At 39.8% G+C, this 20,631-nt stretch overlaps 1 protein-coding gene across 1 annotated transcript in view; it reads right to left on the reverse strand.

Annotated features, from left to right (window-relative positions):
• The window catches only part of Xpr1 (xenotropic and polytropic retrovirus receptor 1), a 139,317-nt gene that overhangs the window by 43,842 nt on the left and 74,844 nt on the right, over positions 1–20,631 (reverse strand). Inside the window, 3 exon segments of the mRNA NM_001105992.1 lie at positions 3,569–3,652; positions 3,904–4,053; positions 7,044–7,267. Of these exon segments, the coding sequence (NP_001099462.1) occupies positions 3,569–3,652; positions 3,904–4,053; positions 7,044–7,267 (458 nt within the window).

The following is a 20,631-nucleotide window of genomic DNA, read 5'->3' on the forward strand; positions in this document are numbered from 1 at the left end:
AGACATACACACACAGACACACAGGCACACATACACATGCACAGACACACACGCACACACACACAGACACACAGGCACACACACACACACACACACACACACACACACACACACACACACATACACCACATCGAAACTCTAATTACTTGTCACAAGAGCTAGCTGTATTGTCAGTTTCAGAATGAAAGTATCTAGAAGGAAGACAGTAACTTATCTTTTCTTAAAGCTACTTTAGTTTCAACAATTGCACTCTACATTCTCTGGACAGAAGGATGCCTATCACCACTGAGAGTGCTAGACACGGCTGTACAGTGAACACAGGCAGTGCATGCCCTGTCTTTAGACACCACCCTCTTAGAGGTCCCTCCGCTCTTACTGCGCACCTTCCCTCCTCACTGAAAACCACTTCATGTTTTCCTCATGCCTCCTCTAAACACATTCTTAAACACTTGAATTTTTAAAATTAATTTTCTCCTCTTAAGGTTTTATTCTCATATAAATGATGTAATAAACTATATACATTTAAAGCACAAGTTCTATGTTTGTTCTTCTGGAGCTTTTATAGCTTTTCTCTCTCTTTTAATCGGTCTGACTGTGATGTGTCTATGGTTTTGTTAAAATACTGTTTTACTGAATTCACTGGCATACAAGGAATTGCACACACACTAGATTTAAAGTATAAAATGATAAGATTTTTACAAGATTTCATACATATGGATATTGATGAAGTCATAACCACAATGAAGACGATCAAAGGCAGTATTTGAGCAAGGCATGGTGATACATGTCTGTAGGTGGGGCACTCCAGAGGTAAGGGCAAGGGCATCAGGTGTTCAAGGCCAGCCTCGGCTATATAGGAAGTAGTAAAGGGAAGTGAACAAAACCAAATCACTAACACATTCACTACCCTACAAACTTCTTTATGCCCCTTTTTGTTTTCTTTCCTTTCTACCCAAAACCTAATCTCCACCATAGCAGCTTAATTGGGAACCAGTGATTTCTTTCTTTTTTCTTTTAAAAGATTTACTTATTTTTATTTTATGTCCATTAGTATTTTCCCTGCACATATATCTGTGTGAGTGTTTCTGATCCCCTGGAGCTGGAATTACAGACAGTTGTGAACTGCTATGTGGGTGTTGGGAATTGAACTTGGGACCTCTGGAAGAGCAGCCTGTGCTCTTAACCACTGAACTATCTCTCCAGCCTGATTTGCTTTTTTCTTTGGTGTTCACTGGTTTACATTTTCTAGAGTATTAAGTAAATGGAGTAACATATAGTATATACTTTTTAGAAATTTGCCTTCTTTCTCTCTCTTGATTCACATACGTTGTGGAATGTATCAACACATTATTTTCAGGTTGGGTAGAAATGAAGTGTTCAGATACAGCACAATTGTTTATCCATTTACCACGGATGGGCATGAGTTGTTTACAGCTTTGGCCATTATGAATAAAGGTGCTATGAAAACTTATATAGACGTCTTTTTGAGGATATACACTTGCGTTTGTCTTGGATAAATACCTAGGAAATACAACAGCCAATCATATGGTATATACACTTAACTGTTTAGGAAACTCCTCAACTAAATGCTAACGGTAATATCATTTTATTCCATCAGCAGCAGAGGAGATGGGATTCTGTTCCTCTAAGCATAGGTGTGAGCATCTCTTGTGGTTTAGTCTGCACGTCTCGATGGTCAGGACCGCTGACCTTGTGGACCTGGCCTTGCTCTCATTTTCCACCTGCACAGCACTGACGAAGTTCAGGTTATTTTCTCACTCCTAAGTATTGGTGTTCTCCATATGTCCTCAGTAAAATATATTGTCTACCAAACATATTTTAATAAATATTTTCTCCTAGTTTAATACACTTCATTCTCCTTAACAGAGTCTTTTGAGGATCTGTTGATGACTTAGATGAGGTGCTTTTGATGTCCTTTCTAAGAAGCCTTTGAGTCTCCCGAGATTGCCATGGCTTGTCTCCTATATTTTCTTCTAAACCTTTTTAGTTTTAGGTTTACTTTAGGTCCACGTGATGTCTAGGGATATGCGGTATAAAACACAAATAAAGGCTCATGTCTCGTTTGCATAGAGATCCAACTGCCCGGCTATTTGTGGAACACATTACTCTTCCTCTGCTGGCCGGCTTTATGTCTGTACTGAAAGTTAGATGTATACATATGTTCATCTCTGTTTAGATTCTATCCCATCCCAATGAAGTACTGTCTATCATGCCCTACCTTGATTACTCCAGCCTTAACAGATTTTCATACTAGGTAGTGCTAATATTTCAATCTTTTAATTTGCTCCAAAGATATACTGGCTAACTCTAGGTCTTTTGCATTTCCATGAATTTTAAAACTAGTGTACCAACACACACATACACACACACACACACACACACACACACACACACACACACACACACACACTCCACCCCTACTGACAGTTTTTTAGATGGATTATTCTATACATCTAAAATTAAGAAACGGCTTAATTGAGCTTACCCAATACGCCATAACTCAACATGTCTTTCATTTAAATGGCCTGTAGTTTATTTCAGTTCTGTAATTTCTAACGTAAAGGTCTTTTGCATCTATTTCGGTGGCATTATTGGGTAAGTTTGTTACTGTCAATTGTACTTGATGTGCAGTCACACTTGATTCTTTGTAAACTGGCACTGTATTCTGAAGCTCACTAACCCGATTAGCTGTGGTAGCTATATGGATCATCAAGTCACTGATGACAAACAAACAAAACAGCAAAACAACAAAACCTCCAGCAGTTTTACTTCTTTCTTTCTAACCTGAATGCCTTTTATGTCCTTTTCTGACCTTATCACATTGGCTATAATAACCGGGAAAGGGTTTAATGACAGTCCTAAGACTGAATATACAATTTGCTTCTGGTCTTGTAAGGGAAATCTCAGTGTTTTCCTGTTAAATATAACATTAATTCTAATTTTAATACATGTTGGTTATTAGATATAAACTCTTCATTATTAATTTCAATACATTGTTATCACATAAAATACTCTGATAAAAATTATTTATTGAGACAGGTTTTATGAGACAGAGATATGACTTCAATGCTATATAAATAGCATTTAATAGCACCCCCCGTCCTCTTTTATAGGGGATAACTGTTGTTTTGGAAATGCTATATTGTAACCCAGTACATCTAAATCTCCCATATCATGAACAACAACAAAGAGCTTCATCTCAGCAGATAATACTAAGAAGCAGGTCTGTATAAGAACACGCAGGGGAGGGAGCTAGGGCAGCACTAAGAGAAAGGGGCAAGGCTCTGCAGCTCATTATGATATGAAGGCTCACATCGACTTTTTCCTTCTTTCCTCCCCCCCAACCCCCCTCTTTTCTTATCCTGGCTTAGCCTCCTAAACACTGGATTAAAACATGTGTCACTATGCCTGGGTCCTAGAACCTAATTTTTTTCTGAATGAGAATAGTAGCAACTCCTTACAAAGCCCTTTAAGGTAACGACACCAGACAACAATATTGTGTTATTAAACATGCAAAAGGAAACAAGCTCTGGAAGCAAGTTCTAACCTGAGCAGCTCCCAACGGAGGGACCCGTAATCGCTTCATAGCCTTTTGTCTGTCGCCATCTTCAAGTTCATTGGTGACCACAGCCTGAAAGAGAAATGATCAAGTTCTGTGTAAGTTATTCTAAATGAAAGGGATATGCATACATACGCATGTGTGTAATGTCTTGCTAGCCTCTTAATAAGTGTACTGATAAGCAAATAAAAAGACCTTAAATAAGAATATATGTACTCTAAGCCAGCAGTTTACAAAAGCCTGCAGAACAAAATGGCGAACTACTTCTTTAAAATACACACAAACAAGACTGAACGCATATGGCAAGCAAGTGGGTGCTGTACCTCTGTCTCAGAAATGAGCTGGTTGATTTTCTTGCATATATAAAATGGGGCCACCTCCACATGAGCCACTCGCCAATCTGCTCCACGAGATGTTTCCAGGATCTTGTCATGCTTTTTAAGGATTTTTCGAAACCCTGTAAAATTCAGATTCTACAGGAAGAAAAAAGAATTACAACTATCACTCGTGGCATCAATAAAGAAGATTAAAACAGTGCAGCAGTAGACACTGACTGAGCTGACGGAGCGCATTCTGAGAGCCCGGGAGCACCAGCACATTCCTAGCAGCATCCCGCACTGCCCACAGCGGTAAGGCTCTCTGGTCACAGAATACAAGGCAGAAGCCCACGAGGAACATTATTTTTCGTCCAAGTAAATTATTGAAAATTCTAAGCTCCAAACATTTTTATTTCCAACTTTTCCACATATAACCATTTCAAAATGGGTTGTTTTACTGCTTTAGCCAAAAGAGTCCTTTCAGAAAATGTCTTGTGGGGTTGGGGATTTAGCTCAGTGGTAGAGCGCTTGCCTAGCGAGCGCAAGGCCCTGGGTTTGGTCCCCAGCTCCGAAAAAAAGAACCAAAACAAACAAACAAACAAAAAAAAAAAAAAAGGAAATGTCTTGTGTTCATCATTGACTGAATCCATTTCTTTTAATTCTTTTTTTTTTGTGAGTGTGTGTGAGAGGGTCATTTCTTATTTCTTTTTTCTTTCTTTCTTTTCTTTTTTCAAATGGTAAAGAAGAGCATGTTCCCTCCTACAGGCATGAACACCGTGAGAACAGCAGATAGGTATCCAGGTCTCTTAACTTTTGCTTTCTTTCCATTCATCTCAGCTTCGGGACGAAAGTGAGAAGGAGAAAGGACCACAGCACAGGGCAGTGACAGTGGTGGAAGTTCCACCTTCCTTCACCTTCTATAGAATCAAAAGACTGCGTTTTCCCACATTCTAGTCACTTGTGCTCACTTGTGCTCGTTATCTGAAATGGCAGGAGAGCAAGAATTTGCAGGTCCTGATTAGATCTATGTGAGGCCGTCTGTGTCTGCTAAGGTTTCTTGTGCATTTGTTAGAATCTATTCCTTGTACCATATGCATGATGAAACTGGTGTGTGTGTGTGTGTGTGTGTGTGTGTGTGTGTGTGTGTGTGTGTGTGTGTGTGCGCGTGTTTGTGGTTGCAGGCAGCACAGTATGTGCTCATGCATGTGCGTAGATTTCTCCATCTTTCCTTCACTGAACCTGGAGCTCACCGATATGGCCAAACTGGCGAGCCAATACTCCCGAAGGATCCTCTTGTCTTCCTCCCCAAACCTGGGATAACAGGCCAGTGTGGCCAAACTTGGCCTTTTTACTTTTGTCTTAGGAATCTTAAGTCAGTTCTTTATGTTTTCATAAAAAACACTTTACCCAACCCTAGATATGGCTTTAAATTTTTCCTTTCTTCCTCATTTTAAAACAGAACAATTCTTGGGGCTAAAGAGATTGCTCAGTGGTTAAGTATATGTGGTGTTCTTGCAGAGGTCTGGATTCAATTTCCAGGATCTACATCAGGGAGGCACAGCTGCCTGTAACTCCAGTGCTGAGCACCTGATGCACTCTCTGGTCTGTATGGATACTGCACGCATGCAATGTACATACAGACCACCAGGCACGCCAACATATATATATATATATATATATATATATATATATATATATATATGAACTTTAAGACTTGTAAATAGAATTATTTTCATACAGCAGAGACTTGTGACGCTTCTGGTGTAGCTACTGGGAAATGAATTCAGGTTCCCTAGAAGAGCAACAAGTATTCTGAACAGTTGAGCACTAAGTTAAGACTAAATTAAAAACCTATGGGAAAGTATTTTGTTTCTTTAATATTTAGCTATTGATATGAATTTTAAAAATTAAATTACAAAGCTATAGAAAAATATGTCAAAAAAGGGGCCTAGGTGTGTGTCTAATTAACCAAGCACTCGGAAGGCCAAGGCAGGAGGAATTCAGGTTTCAGATCAGACTGGGGAATCTAATGAAAACAAGGGAATTTATCATTTATTTCTTCCACATTATTACTTTTCTGCTGAATTATTTCTCAAGTGGGTTCTTCTTTGAACGTTAAAACATTGAATCATCAAAGAAACTATGGGGCTGGGGAGATGGCACTGACTGCTCTTCCAGAGGTCCTGTGTTCAAATCCCAGCAACTACATGGTGACTCACAATCATCTGTAATGAGATCTGATGCCCTCTTCTAGTGTTCTGAGGACAGCTACAGTGTGCTCATATACAAAATAAATAAATAAATCTTTAAAGGAAGAAAGAAACTATGAAATTGATGGGAAAGGTACCCATATTCACAACGTGATCATTGTAGAATGGATTTTAAGTACTTTGTATTTAGAAACTTGCCTTTCTTTTGTTTTATTAATGCCTGTTATAAAAAGAGCCACTGCTTTTCTGAACTTTAGCTATTGGTTAGGAATAGAAAGATTAACATAACCAACACTGTGACAGACATTTATTTTTATTCATTGAAGAGTTTAAATATGAAGCAAACTGCCAGTCTTTCAGTCAAAAGATACCCCTAAGAACTGCATACATTATTTTTTTAACCAAGTGTGTATGGGCTCACAGTTGATTTGAGTATCTTCCTTACTTGCTATCCACTTTATATAACTGAGGCTGGCTGTCTTGCTGAGTCAAGAGCTCTCTGCTTCTGCTAGTCTGGCTAACCATACTCTTTGAGAAATTCTTGTCTGCTTCTTATATGCCGGAATTACAGGGGGCTGCCATGCCTGCCTGGCTTTTATATGGGCTCAGGGAACCTGAACTCCAGTGCTCAGACTTGAGCAGCAAGGGCTCTATCTGCTGAGCTATCCCTATAAAATACACACATACACACACACACACACACACACACACACACACACACACACACACCTTAAAAAACAAGTCTTGTTAATAGTTTTAATTCTAGTACATGGTTGTTGGTTTTTGGTTTTTTTTTTTTTCCACAAAAATATCTAAATTCCAAGAACCTCAAGAATAAAGATGATTTCAGTCTTTAGGGGATTTGGTATACACCAAGGTAATTCTCCTTCCTGGAGTCTTATTTCACAAAGCCACTCTGTGGGGAAGACTAAGCACCTGATAGTTCTGCAGCAGGATGAGACTGAGGTAGAACTCGCTGAAGGCCAGCTTAAGGTCTTTAATATTCCTATGTTGGACACGCTCCTCATGGGACAGGTGGAACACTGGCTTCCTGCGTTGCCGCAATGTTGTGACACCAGTGCTTTCTTTCTGCGCATCCAGTGATGACTGAAGCTCATTCTGAAGTGTAGCAAACCTGCGCTGAGCTTCCGCCAGCTTCTCTATAAGGAAAGAGCATTATCCAAACAGGTTAAAGATACATATGCAGACAAAACACCCATACAGATAAAACTTTTTGAAAATCTAAAAATAAAATAAAATGTATTCAGCTACTAATCTTATATTATAAAAGTGATAAACATGCTCAATTTTGAATCATTTTTATTTTATTGAATTCTAAATTTTTCTTGATTATACTAATTTTGCTTCCCTCGAATTTCTAGGGAAAACATTATACAAGATATGTAGAATACAATAAGAGAAAGCATTTTGGCCTAGAACCTGTGCATTCTACCTCAAACTTTCCTCCCTGCAAAACTGTTACTGAATCCTTTCTTTTCATAGATAAGACAAAGTTGAGTCACTAAGAGTAAAAACATTACAATGCATTTGGAAAACAGTTTGGAGTTCTCAAAAAGTTAAACATGGAATTTATCATGTGATCAGCTACATGATCCTAGCTATATATCTAACAGAACTAAACATACAAAACCTTGATACATAAATAAACATGTCCTCCTATCAGTCAAATGTCTCTCAGTTGATAAATGGGTAAACAAAGGTAGTGTGCTGTATATGCAAACATATACACAGAACAGATCACAGCCATACAGAAAAGTAAGGATCAGACTCTACCTACAGGAATTGTCCAGAATGGGGGGAAGCACAGAGACAGAAGGTACATTAGCAGTAGGGAAGGAGAACTGCAGAGTGACAGCTAGCAGGAATAAAGGGTAGTATGTCTTTAAAGGATAACAAGAATGCTCTGGAATTAGATAGGGTGATTTACAACATTGTGACTATACTTGAAATTACACACTCTCAGAGAGTAAATGCTGGTACTAAGGATATAGCCCGGTTAGTAAAGTGCTTGCCTGTGTGCATGAGGCCCCGGGATTTATCCCCAGCACTTAAATAACAAACAAACAAAACTGATTTTTTTGTGTTATGTATCTTATTTTAAAAGAGCTTTGTAAGACACATTTCTGAGGGTCTAGCAAAGGGCTAGAGGCACTTGCTGCCAAGCCTGCCAAGTCAATACCCAAGGCTCCTCCAACTTATCCTCTGCCCTCCACAAACACACTGAGGTACATGTGCACGCACTAAATAAATGCAGCTTTAAAAAAACACGTTTAAGAAAAACTTTCTGGTTGTACAACTTCACACATAAACAGGACTAGAACTAGAACTTGAGGCTGTGCCTGCTGTGTCTCCCATTGTCCCTCATAACTTCTCTACAAGTTCTTTAAAACCATACTAAAACTAATGCACTGTGTGTTAAAAACGAGACTATTTCTGGATAAATGTGTTTTTGTTAGACATATACAGTGTTCCTCCGTATAACACGGACAGGTTCTATGACCCCAAATCTGCAAGTGTTTCTAACAGGTGACCTACACAAATGCAGAAATACTTCAAATTACCTTTCGGTTACTTAGATTTATACAGCCTTTTAAACTCTGGGTCATAACCAGGTGGAATTATGTAGTTGAATATGAGGTTTTCAAAACATCTGGCAACAGCAAAGCTTTCTGAACACGTAATGACCAAAATTTAACTCAAAGTCAAACAAGACAACAACCAGTAGTGAGCTGACAGTGCTCATCCAGGGTGCAGTACACAGCTTCATCTGAGCCTTGATCGTGAGTACACACATCTGCTCAGACACGAACCAAGACTACTTGTGTTAGGAAGCACAGTGCCGTTTCTGTGAATGTACACAGGCTCCCTGCTCCTTGAACACAGCCGAGTCAGTACAGGAGAGACTTTGGGCATTTTCCTGCCACCATCCCTCTAAGTATCATTTAAATATCAAAACAGTGTATATTCAGGCTCCACCCAGCAGCTGACTCAGACAGATGCAGACACCCACAGCCTAACAGTGGATGGAGGTTGGGGACTCTTATGGAAGAATGGGAGGAAGGATTTTGGGTCCAAGAGGGTACTGGAACTCCAAAGGAAGACCAACAGAGCCAACAAACCTGGACCTTTAGGGCTTTCAGAGTCTGAACCATTAACCAAAGAATATATGTGGACTGGACCTAGGTCTCCCCCGAATATATGTAGCAGATGTGCAATGTGGTCTTCATGTGGGTCCTGAACAACTGGAACTGGGGGTGCGGGGTAGGAGCTGTCTCAAAAGTTGTTGCCTGTACGTGGGCTATGTTCTTCAAGCTGAGCTGCCTTGTCTGGCTTTAGTGGGAGAAGTGCCTAGCCTCATAGAGACCTGAAGTGTCAGGGTGGGGGAATACCTGGGGGCCCCCACCCACTCAGGAGAAGGGGTGAGGGCTGGGGGAAGAATTGTGGGAGAGGGTAACTGGGAGGGAGTCAGTGAGTAGGATGTAAAGTGAGTAAGTAAAAAAGAAAAGATCCTTAAGGAATATATGCACTTGAGGCTACAATGCAGCCTGGATGGACAGAAGCTAATCAGAGGCCAATGAGCAAGTATGTGATAGAGAGATGGGAGAGAAAGAGAAAAGGTTGTGCACTATGAAGAGAGGCAGAAACAGTGGTGAAGAACAGCCTGATGGGAGGAGGCTGTGCTACTAACTGAGACCATGGTGATATCTGGGCCCATGTTGCCACAGAGGGCCATGTCTGGGTCCATGGGGTCTGTATCAATGTCTATGGCCTATTTTATCACCAAAGTTCCATGTAGACGCCAGTAGTCTGGGCTGCTGCCTGGAGCCATGTTGCTGTCCTAATGCTGAGTAAGCTAAGCTTACCCTAACGGCGTGACCATGGGAGAGCTGGACCTGGCCTCTGCCTGTGTCATGCAGAAGTGGCCCTGATGGCATGGGTGTGGGAGAGTTTGCCAGTCCCTCACCTAAGCATAGGGGGAGAGGTGGCCCTGGTGGATGGGTGCAGTAGAGCTGGTGGCCTGATCAGCTCAACTTTCATGCAGGCCCAGATCCAGGGCTCTGGGTTGGTCCACTCCAACATCTACTCCATCTATGAGCTGTTGGAGCCTGTGAAGGGGCAGTCCTGAAGATCCAAAGCTGCAGGATCTCCATGACCCAGGGCAACAACAGGCCACCTGAGGAGTCCCAGCGAGCATCCAGTATTGATAGATTGTATAGCAGAAGCCAGCGGCCTTGAACCACACCAACGACTCACTGGAATGAACATTTGCAAGTGTGGACAAAAGGGCATACTGTGTGACACATCCCAGCTTCCATATGAGATATTTCTTGCTTGTTTTGTAATTTTTTGATTTCTTCCTGGAGAAGGGGTGGGTTGGAAGGGTGGAGGGTTCATATGGAGGGACTGAGAGACAAGTGGGATTGGGGTATATAATGTGAAATTCACAAAGTATCAATAAAAAGTTTTTTAAAGTTTCTTTAGAGGCATTTACAGAAAATATCTTGAAGTGTTTAACTGAAACAACAATCTAACAATCTAAACAATCTAAACGTACGAGTTATAACTGATGGTCTGAAATGTCTGGAGACAGTTTCAAGAATTCTTATCTTTAAATTTTGATTATAAAAAAAACTATGTTGTTCAACACAATAAGAAGAGATAGATACAAAGTCCTACCCTCAAATCAGAAGCCATTTGCAATTGATACTAGGAAAAGGAAAATCAGTTTTTTTCCAATAGAGAATGTATCAACCACAGGCCCCATGCTAACACAAAACAGACTCCATGTTTTCTTGTGTGCTTTTTTTGTTTTGCTTTGTTTTAGTATTTTTGACTTATTGGGGTTTTTGTTTTATTTTTGTCTTTGTTTTCTTTTTCTATCTTTCTTTCTTTCTTTCTTTTTGTTTTAAGACAGATAGACATTTGCTATTTTTTTGAAACAGGGACTTTCTCCATGTAGTCTTGGCTGTCCTAGAGTTCCTTATGTAGACTAGGCTGGAAGAATTCATATTTTTAAAATATCATTAAATTGATTTCAGTTTGAGATTAAGAAAAATTTCTAACAATTTCTAAGATAGCCCTTATACCATTGTTTATTACACATTTAATGTGAAACAAGTCATTGTCATTGTTGACAATTATAAAGTCACTATAAATTATCATTAAAGACAATTATAAACTGTTGATAAGTGCTGAAAAATTTTAAGGTTGCTCTATTTCCTACAGTATCAGAGAATGAGCCAAGATTCAATTAATTAGAAACAGTTAAGTAAGCACACTTATCATTAGTATACAAATCAGTATTCATCCTTAACAAGTGGTAAAATGAATCAAAGTATTGTTTTAAAATCTATTTATTATTTATTACCAGTAAATATGTTATCTGCCATCCTATTTTACATATCTTAAGTTGAGTAAAAATTTGGGGCATATACCAAAAAGATGCTCCAACATACAACAAAGACACATGCTCCACTATGTCAGAGCAGCCTTATTTATAATAGCCAGAAGCTGGAAAGAAGCCAGATGCCCTTCAACAGAGGAATGGATTAAAAAAAAGCGGTACATCTATACAATGGAGTACTACTCAGCTATTAAAAACAATGACTTCATGAAATTCATAGGTAAATGGAATGAACTAGAAAATATCATCCTGAGTGAGGTAACCCAATCACAGAAAAAAGACACTTGGTATGCACTCACTGATAAGTTGATATTAGCCCAAAAGCTGGAACTACCCAAGATGTAATCCACAGAGCACAGGAAGCTCAAGAAGAAGGATGTCCATAATGTGGAGATGCTCCCACTCCTTCTTAAAAGGGGAAAAAAATATCCATAGGAGGAGATATGGAACCAAAGTTTAGAGCACTGACTCAAGGAACAGCCATTCAGAGCCTGCCCCACATGTGGCCCATATATATACAGCCACCAAAACTAGATAAGATTGATGAAGCTAGAAAATATATGCTGACAGGGACCGGATATAGATCTCTCCTGAGAGACATGTTTTGGAGGTGGGAATTAGAGGAAGGATTGAAAGAGTTGAAGGAGCTTGCAACCCCATAAGAACAACAATGCCAACCAACCAGAGCTTCCAGGGACTAAACCACTAGCCAAAGACTATACATGGACTGACCCAGGGCTCCAACTGCATATGTAGCAGAGAATAGCCTTGTTGGGGCACCAGTGGAAGGGGAAGCCCTTGGTTCTGCCAAGGTTGGACCCCCAGTGCAGGGGAATATGGGGGGGGGAGCAGTATGGGGGGAATAACCGTATGGGGGAGGGGGAGGGGATGGGGACGAATAGGAAGCCGGGAAAGGGAATAACATTTGAAATGTAAGTAAAGAAATATATCTAATAAAAAAAATGAAAAAAAGGTATCATGAGTGGGAAAAAGGTTTAAGTTCTAACTTGCAATATTAATACAATGTAAATGCTTGTTATAGTGTATTGTTTAGAGAATGACATTAAAAAACTGTAGGTACATCCTCAATATAGATTCAATTTTTCCAGGGAACAAAATCAGGGTGGGGGCTATGTAGGTCTCTACATATACACATACCCCACACAATCTGCTGTGCTAAGGATGGACCCCATGGTCTCATATATGCCACTCAAATGCTCTACCGCTGAGCTATGCCTTTTGCTCTCCTGATTGTTTTCCTAAATGTATTGGTTGATTCACAGATGCAGTATCAGTTGGTAGGAAGGTCAATTACTTGTTAAAATTACATTCTAAGGTCATAATTTAGTGTATGGAATTAGGCAGATTTATGTTAAACTCTTTGCTATCACTCTTATAATTTTAGTTCAGTTTATTTCAACTCTTGCAAGCTTTTCACAGGTGAAGTAAAGATATAACAACTCTCCTAAAAAGTACTTGTAAAGATTAAATGAACTGTAAAAATGCCATGGAGCAGAGTTAGCACTTGGCAAATAGTGGTGAGTAGACAATAATGATAAAAAGGAATTCTCTATGACCCATCCTCTCAGAGTCCAGCCTTCTTTGCCCCGAGACTATTATACATTCAGTCTTTCTGTATTCTCTAGTACTGCTGCTTCCTTTGCATGATTGATTCTCAGAAGCTATTTCTATTGGATGCTCCCAAAATTCATCTCTGTTCTTAACCACCTGACTTTCATTTTCATATGCTTGATAATTTATTTTTCATGTTTGTCTGATGATTTTAAACTATACTAAAACTAAAATCGGGTTTCACTGCTCTTTCCAAATTGACTTAATCCATCCTTATAGTTCCATTGATCTGGGATCTATAAACAGATCCCAGAGATCACTCTCTCCATCTCTAAAACCAACTACATTCTCTCCCAGGAGGCCCAGAAAAATCCCTTCAGTAGGAAGTAAGTCACTGAGGAAAGCACCTGTGTCGGTGAAGAGCTCTGAGTCTGCTTTCCACCACAGAATAGGCACAGTCATGAACCCATCATGGTTCTTTGATTTCAGTGGCAACAAAAAGACTCTGGAATAGAAGGGTGAGGTGGTAGCGTTTAACCACCAAAACCAAAGTGGCCGTGCTTATCATAAAAGGCAACTGGATGAAGCACTAACTAGAAAGGTTCAGCCACAAGATTTTTAGCTGTGGTTAATTGAACAAGGTTTTTCTTAGGAATGAAACAATGGGCAAACTATTAGAATATAGCTTGCTCACTGCACAGTCTAGTGACAGCTGGTTTAGTCAACTGAGCACGTGTTTTCAGACCCAGAGCTGATTCACACACAATTAGACCCCTGACTGAAACACAGCAGTTGACTGCTCTTGCCATTCTCAATGTAAAACATGATACACCTTTTCCCAATCCTTCCTCAAAAGGCCTAGTGGCCATCTTCTAGAATGACTGTGCCTTTGAGGAAAAGGAAACTTCCAGACATTTCTAGAATTACAGGCACTGGCTTTTGTATTAGTTTTGTATTACTATATAACGAATCACTACAAACTTAGTTACTTGAATGAACCAAGCATGATATAGCTCCGTGTAGCTCAGGGCCATCTAGAGTTCGTGTTCCTCTTTCTTACTCACTGGGATGTAGATGAATTTAGTTCTTTGTAGCCTTAAGACTGAGATCACCACTTCTCTGTTGAAGGTCACTGGAGGGTTGCTTTTAACTCCTAGAGACCTCTCTAACCTCTCTACATCTTCAAAGTCACCAATGGAGAAACTCTTGAGTCAAGTCCTCCTTTACTTTCTATTCCCCCACCACACCCCCCAGGGTTAGCTCAGTCCCTTTTAAGGACTCACCTAACAAGTTAGACTAATCTGGAATAATCATCATTACTAAATAAAAAAATAATTTGGAACCTTGATTATTCCTGAAAAAAAATCTTATAGCAGGAATTCTGTGCTTGAGGGCTGTCTTAGAACTATGCCTATGATAACAATGAACTGACACAAACACTACTGTGATTTAACAGTCAAACCAATGTTCAAACCATCAAGTACATACCCAGGTTTAGCTCACAGCACACAGTTGGCCTACCGACTCACCCTATGGCCCTTCTCAGTCCCAAAACGGGCAACCATATAGATATTAGGCTACAAGTAAGATTTCCAGCCTGATTGTGATCCAGAAGTAAGAAAATGCGGTACAGGGAGCTAAGTGTCAGGTCCCATAGCTTCCCAATATCACAATAAAACTTTAAAGGTGCCACAATCACACAGCTGAAAGACAAAGGGTGGTGATCCCTATGTACACTGCCACTTAAGGTGACACTTGACTTTGTAGAGAGTTGGATAACTTGGGAAATACAGATTTTACTGTTAACCAAGTGTTTTGTCCCAGAGCAGCTGCTCTTCTAGACACAGCACCTTCACTGAAACAAATCAATACAGCTCCTAGCTCCTAGTACGCACGTGCATACCCAATAATGCAAACATTCAACCACACTCTTGGCAGCACAGCTACTCACCAGGTAAAGACTACTCTTGACCCAGGTACAATCCCCACTACCACTGGGCCCACCTAGATACTTAGGAGCAGGTCGTTACATTGGTAAGTTTTCAATAATATACAGGATCAATTAAACCACCCCTGTAACCAGCTAATAAAAATCAATATGTATTTACTCCAATGAACTTAGTTTTTGCTAGAACGACAAAGCAATTACATTGTTGTAAAAATTAAAGATTAATCCTTTAAAATATATAAAATATAACTAGTATCTTAGACTATTTTTATTGTTTACCAGCTTTGCAATGTTACTATCTCACTAATTTAGTGTAGACTTCACTGAATTTTCTAAATGCAAGGGAAACTTACATTGGGCCACTATAATCATTTAATACAGTTACTCTTATTGCATTATATGCAATTTTTATATTGCTTTCATTTGGGCTCTGAACACTTGGTACTGCACACCTTAAATACCAAAAGACCTAAACGCACTGTGTTTGTGTATTGTAATGGGGCCCAGCTTTAGTAGGCTGTGAGACCTCAGCACAATGACTCCACGACGGAGTGTGTCACTCAGGCTGTAACCTCAGCACGCAGACAGCACCACCTGTCAACACTTACACAAAGGCCTGTTCCATCCACATCTAAATGTTGGTGTGAATAGCTATGGCCCCCATAGACTCATGTGTTTGAATGCTTGGCCCATAGGGAGTGGCACTATTAGGAGGTGTCCTTATTGGATACATGTGGCCTCGTTGGAAGAAGTATGCCTCTGTTGGAGTGGGTTTTGAGGTTTCCTATGCTCAAAGACTGTGGAATCTAGTCTCCTCCTGGCTAACCTCAGATCAAGAGGTAAACTCTCGGATCTTCTAGCACTGTGTTTGCCTGCACGCTACCATGCTTCCTACCATACTGATAATGGACTAAACCTTTGAAACTGTAAGCCAGCTCCAATGAAATGTTTGCCTTTCTGAGTTGCATCGGTCCTGGTGTCTGTTCACAGTAATAAAACCCCTTCTGGTAAAGTCTCAAAATGTACTTCTTGGCTTCTATAGTTCTGTTTCTAGCTAACTGTCCTTGTTAACTGCCCAGAAGTATATCAGCCCAGAACACGGTTTTTGTGTTTAAAGGCTCACCGTGAGAAAGGTTCAGGGCCACACAGGGATCCCAAACACCTATTATAGCTGCTGGCTGACTAAAAAGGACTTTCCATTGTTTTAACCCCATGTCTGAGCAGTCTTCTCTTGTGAATAACCTACCATATGCATCACATTTTATGGGCTGATGGACACCCAGGATGACTGTAACTCTGGTGTGTAGTACCTCAGTAAACATGTACATGCAGGTATCTGTGTAAGCTAACTTGACTGTTTTAGGTGTATATCCAGAAATGTTAGAGCTGGACCACACAGTCTTAAGTTTTACTGATAGACCTCCATTCTAATTTCCATATTAGCTAAGCATCCTCACCAACACTTGTTGTTTTCTTGATGATATTCTGAATGGAGTAAAATGCAATCTAAATTTAGTTTTAATTTCCATTTCACTGGCGGCTGAAGCTGCTGAACATTTTCTCCATCAATTTTTGTGCTATCTCATTTGATCAGTGCAGCTCAGTTACCTTACCTAACGTTATAGGTTGCTGTTTTCACTCAGATGGCTTTGTATACTGGGGTCTAGTGAGAGTTTTCATTTCCTTAAAAACACAGAAATATTATAAGAATGTTTTCATTTTAATCCCAGGTATGGGATATGGGGCTGTTTCATACTGTCCACAGCTGATGACTATGTTTTGCCTTGTATTCTAGCAGGGGCATGACTTTGCCAGCTGCAGATAGTTTTTGGGAGTGTGTGATGTTTGGAATTCTGGGGAATCTTCAGAGGCTACATAAATACTATACTACAACAGGAGCTGGGGAGCTGTTGGCTGGTTGGTAGTTGGATGCTATGGATTGTGATTTGTTAAGTAGCCACGCACAGAAAAGAAAGCAGGAGGAAAAGGAGAAAGAAGAGGAAGAGGAGGAGGAGGAGGAAGAAGAAGAAGAGGAAGAAGAGGAGGAAGAAGAGGAGGAAGGAGAGGAGGAAGGAGAGGAAGAAAGAGAGGAGGAAGGAGAGGAGGAAGAGGAGGAGGAGAAATAATAATAATAATAATAATAATAATAATAATAATAATAATAATAATTAGATATCCTGATAATGAAGATCAAATTTGCTTCAAGGAACTCAATATCCCCCATCAGCAACAAGTAGTTGGGAGTGGGGTGGTTGAAAGAAAAGAAGAGAGGTGGAGAAGGGTGGAAGAAAAAGGAACCCTCAACGTAGCCAAAATTCTGGTTACAGGTGTCTTTTGTATTTCACATAAGTTTACAATTGTTTTTCTATTTCTGTGAAGAATGGCATTAGACTTTTGATAGCATTGCACTGGGTGTAAAGACTGCTTTGGCAAGTCTGACCTGCTAGTAATAGTAATAAATCTGCTACCTCATGAACATAAGAGAACATCCATCTTGTCTTGTCTTTCTTTGGGGTTTCAGAGTTTCACTGCAGAGCTTCAGCGTGTGCAGTAAGCTTATGCCTGTCCTGTTCTCACATTCACACCCCCTCTTCTCCCACCCTCTCTGATGTGAGGTAACTATGAAGGGACTGTATCCCCGGCTCTTTTTAAGTGAGCTCACTACTGGCTATACAATAGCTACCTTTTCAATGCTTTCTTTATATCTTGCTACTTTGCTCTATTTATCAAACCAAGAATTCTGGTAGAGTCTTTAAAGTCTTTCCAGTGTAGGACTATATCATCTTCAAACAAGGACAATTTGACTTCATTTTCTTTTTGCATCCTGTTTACTTTCTCATGTCTTAACGGTCTGGCTAAGAGTCCACACTGAGTAAGAGATGCCCACCTCTCACTTAGAGAAAATGCTCATTGTCCCCATTTACTATACTGGCTATGTACAGGTCCGCCGTATGCCACCTTCATTGTGCTGGGGTATGATCCTTCTATTGCTACTTTGTTTTATTCAGGGTTTTTATAAGGAAGGGATGGATGTTTAAGTTTATCAAAGGATTTTTTTCTACATTTATTGAAATGATCATGTGATTTGGGGCTCTTAATTCTACTTATACTGAAACATCCTTGCATTCCTGAAACGAAACTAACTTGATCATGCATGAACTTTTAAATGTCCTGGTGAATTTGGCTTGCAAGTATTTTACTGAAGATATTCATATTTGTGTTTATCTAGGAAATTGGGGTCCCTCATTTTTAAAACTTCCCTCTTTACCCATGGTCTTTCAATTGCGGAAACCTTTTTCTATAAATATAAATAATTGCCCTTTTAAAATTAAACAAAAACATACAATAAGAAATAAGAAAATAATTTATGTCAGGTTTTCAATTGAAAATGGCTTCTTACTTTTAACAAGTAGAATTAATTTGTTTATTTTATAAGCAAGTATATGTCAGCTTAGGAAGGTTAAATCATTTTTTTTAAATCTTAAAAGTAAACTAAAACAAAAACTTAAGGTTAAAAATTTCAAAGTGCAATCAGTTGATGGAACTAGCACATTTATTTTTGTCTTTTGGATATGATTAGACACAAAACTGGGAGGAACTGGAAGGTTTGGATCATGGCTCAGTCACTTAAGGCTGACCACTTTCAGGTATTAAGTAATTGCTGAGATCTAAGTGGATGAAGGTGAGCTGATAAAAATGAGCTCTACTGCAAAGCTCCAGTCAGGAGGACGGATCCTTGGGTAAACAGTGAGATCTCCTCTCAATTCTTAACAAAACTCACCAGTTACCTGAGTCTCTGAGGACCGGAGTCTATAAGACAATCTGTAGTGCGGGAAGCTGCTAAATAGGGAGGAAAGTGATACTGTCTCCAACAACTGCCAAATTCTATTTCTGCCAACCATGTTTTCATATTACTTACCATTTCCTGACCTGGCAAAAATTCAGTCAGTAACTATCAATTTGTACCCCAATGGCCTTGCCAATACACACAGATAAGTCATTAACCCACAGCGTCCAAAAAAATTTAATAATAGCTAACCCAAAAAAACTTTTGAAAATTGACCTACTCAAAGATATCACGTTTTAAACTGAATCTTGCAACACAATATGGGTCAAGACCAGCGTTCAAAGCCAATTTGGGCTGGTTGTGTTAGTATATGCCTTTAATTCCAACACTCTGAAGGTCAAGTTAGTCCAAACTTGTGAGTTCAAGACCAGCCTGGTCTATGTAATAGCAAGTTCTAGGTCAGTCAGAATTGCACAGTGATACCTTATCTTAAAACACAGATACACAGACACACAGACACACACGAGACACACACACACACACACACACACACACACAATTTAGTAGACTATAATCAGCATCTTAAAAATCAATCAGAAAAAGAAAAGTATAAAAACAAAATAGATTAAAAGCAGATACAGTGCTGTTCGATTAAAAACGTGTGTATTCATGCTCAAGGGTACGTTTAAGTACTCATGAACCATGAAGGTGTAGCAGGGTGCAGTGGTGCTCGCCTTAATCCCGGCTGAGGCAGACATATCTCTGAGTCTACAGAGCAAGTTCCAAGATTGCCAGGACTACAAAGAGAAACCCTGTCTTGAAAAACAAAAAAACCAACAAAAAAAAAAAAAAAAGAGAGAACATCTGTATATTTGCATGCTTAGTCATAAAGTAGATTTTTTTCTATAAATTTTTTTATTACTAAGAGGAGATATTTATTTTTCTCTGTAAACTAAGAAATACTGTTGTAACACAAACTACCAATTAGATTCGATCAGGGAGCCCTCCTAAAAACATCACAGTGAACGAAAAACATTAGTAGACCTGACCTCACATGCTTTTCATTTACAGCCTTAGATCTTACCTAACAGCATTGTCCTAATGTAGACCCACTCTTTCCAATTCTCTTCCTCCTGCATCATGGCAACCAAAATACAAGACAGAAGCAGGAGGTAAGATCTGTCTTGCTCAGGGGCTCAGATTTGAGCCCAGCAGTGGGAGGGGTGGCAGAGCAGTGTGAGGTGGAGACTGTTCACGTCACCCGGAGCAGGAAGTAGAGAAAGTAGACTACAACCAAGAGCCAAGAGTGACCATCAAAAACACCCCAGCGGCCTGCTCTGCTGTCCATGATCCACCATGATCCTGAAAGGTTCCTTAGCCACTCAAGACAGCACCCCACCTCAGGAACGAGTTTGTGAGAGGCAGTTAAGATTCAAACCACAGAGACCTCCCACAATAGCTGTCCTTCTCTCTGATTCTGTGGCTGGTTCTTCCTTGAACCATCTACCTTGAAACAGGAAGTCACATGTGTCCTCGGGACACTGCAATTCTTTCTGCACAATTCTTTCTTGCAGACCTATCCATTTCACGCTTTCAAACATCCTGGGACATATGGTCATAGAAGCTTACACTGAGATTTATTAATGTGGAGGAGAACAATTCTGGCCAAGTATGGCCAAGAGAGAAATAAGTCAAAGTAGAGTGGAACCCAAAGCAGACTGTCCACACAGGTAATTAAGTCACCAAGGTTATGCAGAAAGTTGAGATAAAGCTTTAAATGGGAGATGGACAT

This window comes from Rattus norvegicus, chromosome 13, assembly GCF_021556685.1.
Source record: "Rattus norvegicus strain SHRSP/BbbUtx chromosome 13, alternate assembly SHRSP_T2T, whole genome shotgun sequence".
Classification (NCBI taxonomy): domain Eukaryota; kingdom Metazoa; phylum Chordata; class Mammalia; order Rodentia; family Muridae; genus Rattus; species Rattus norvegicus.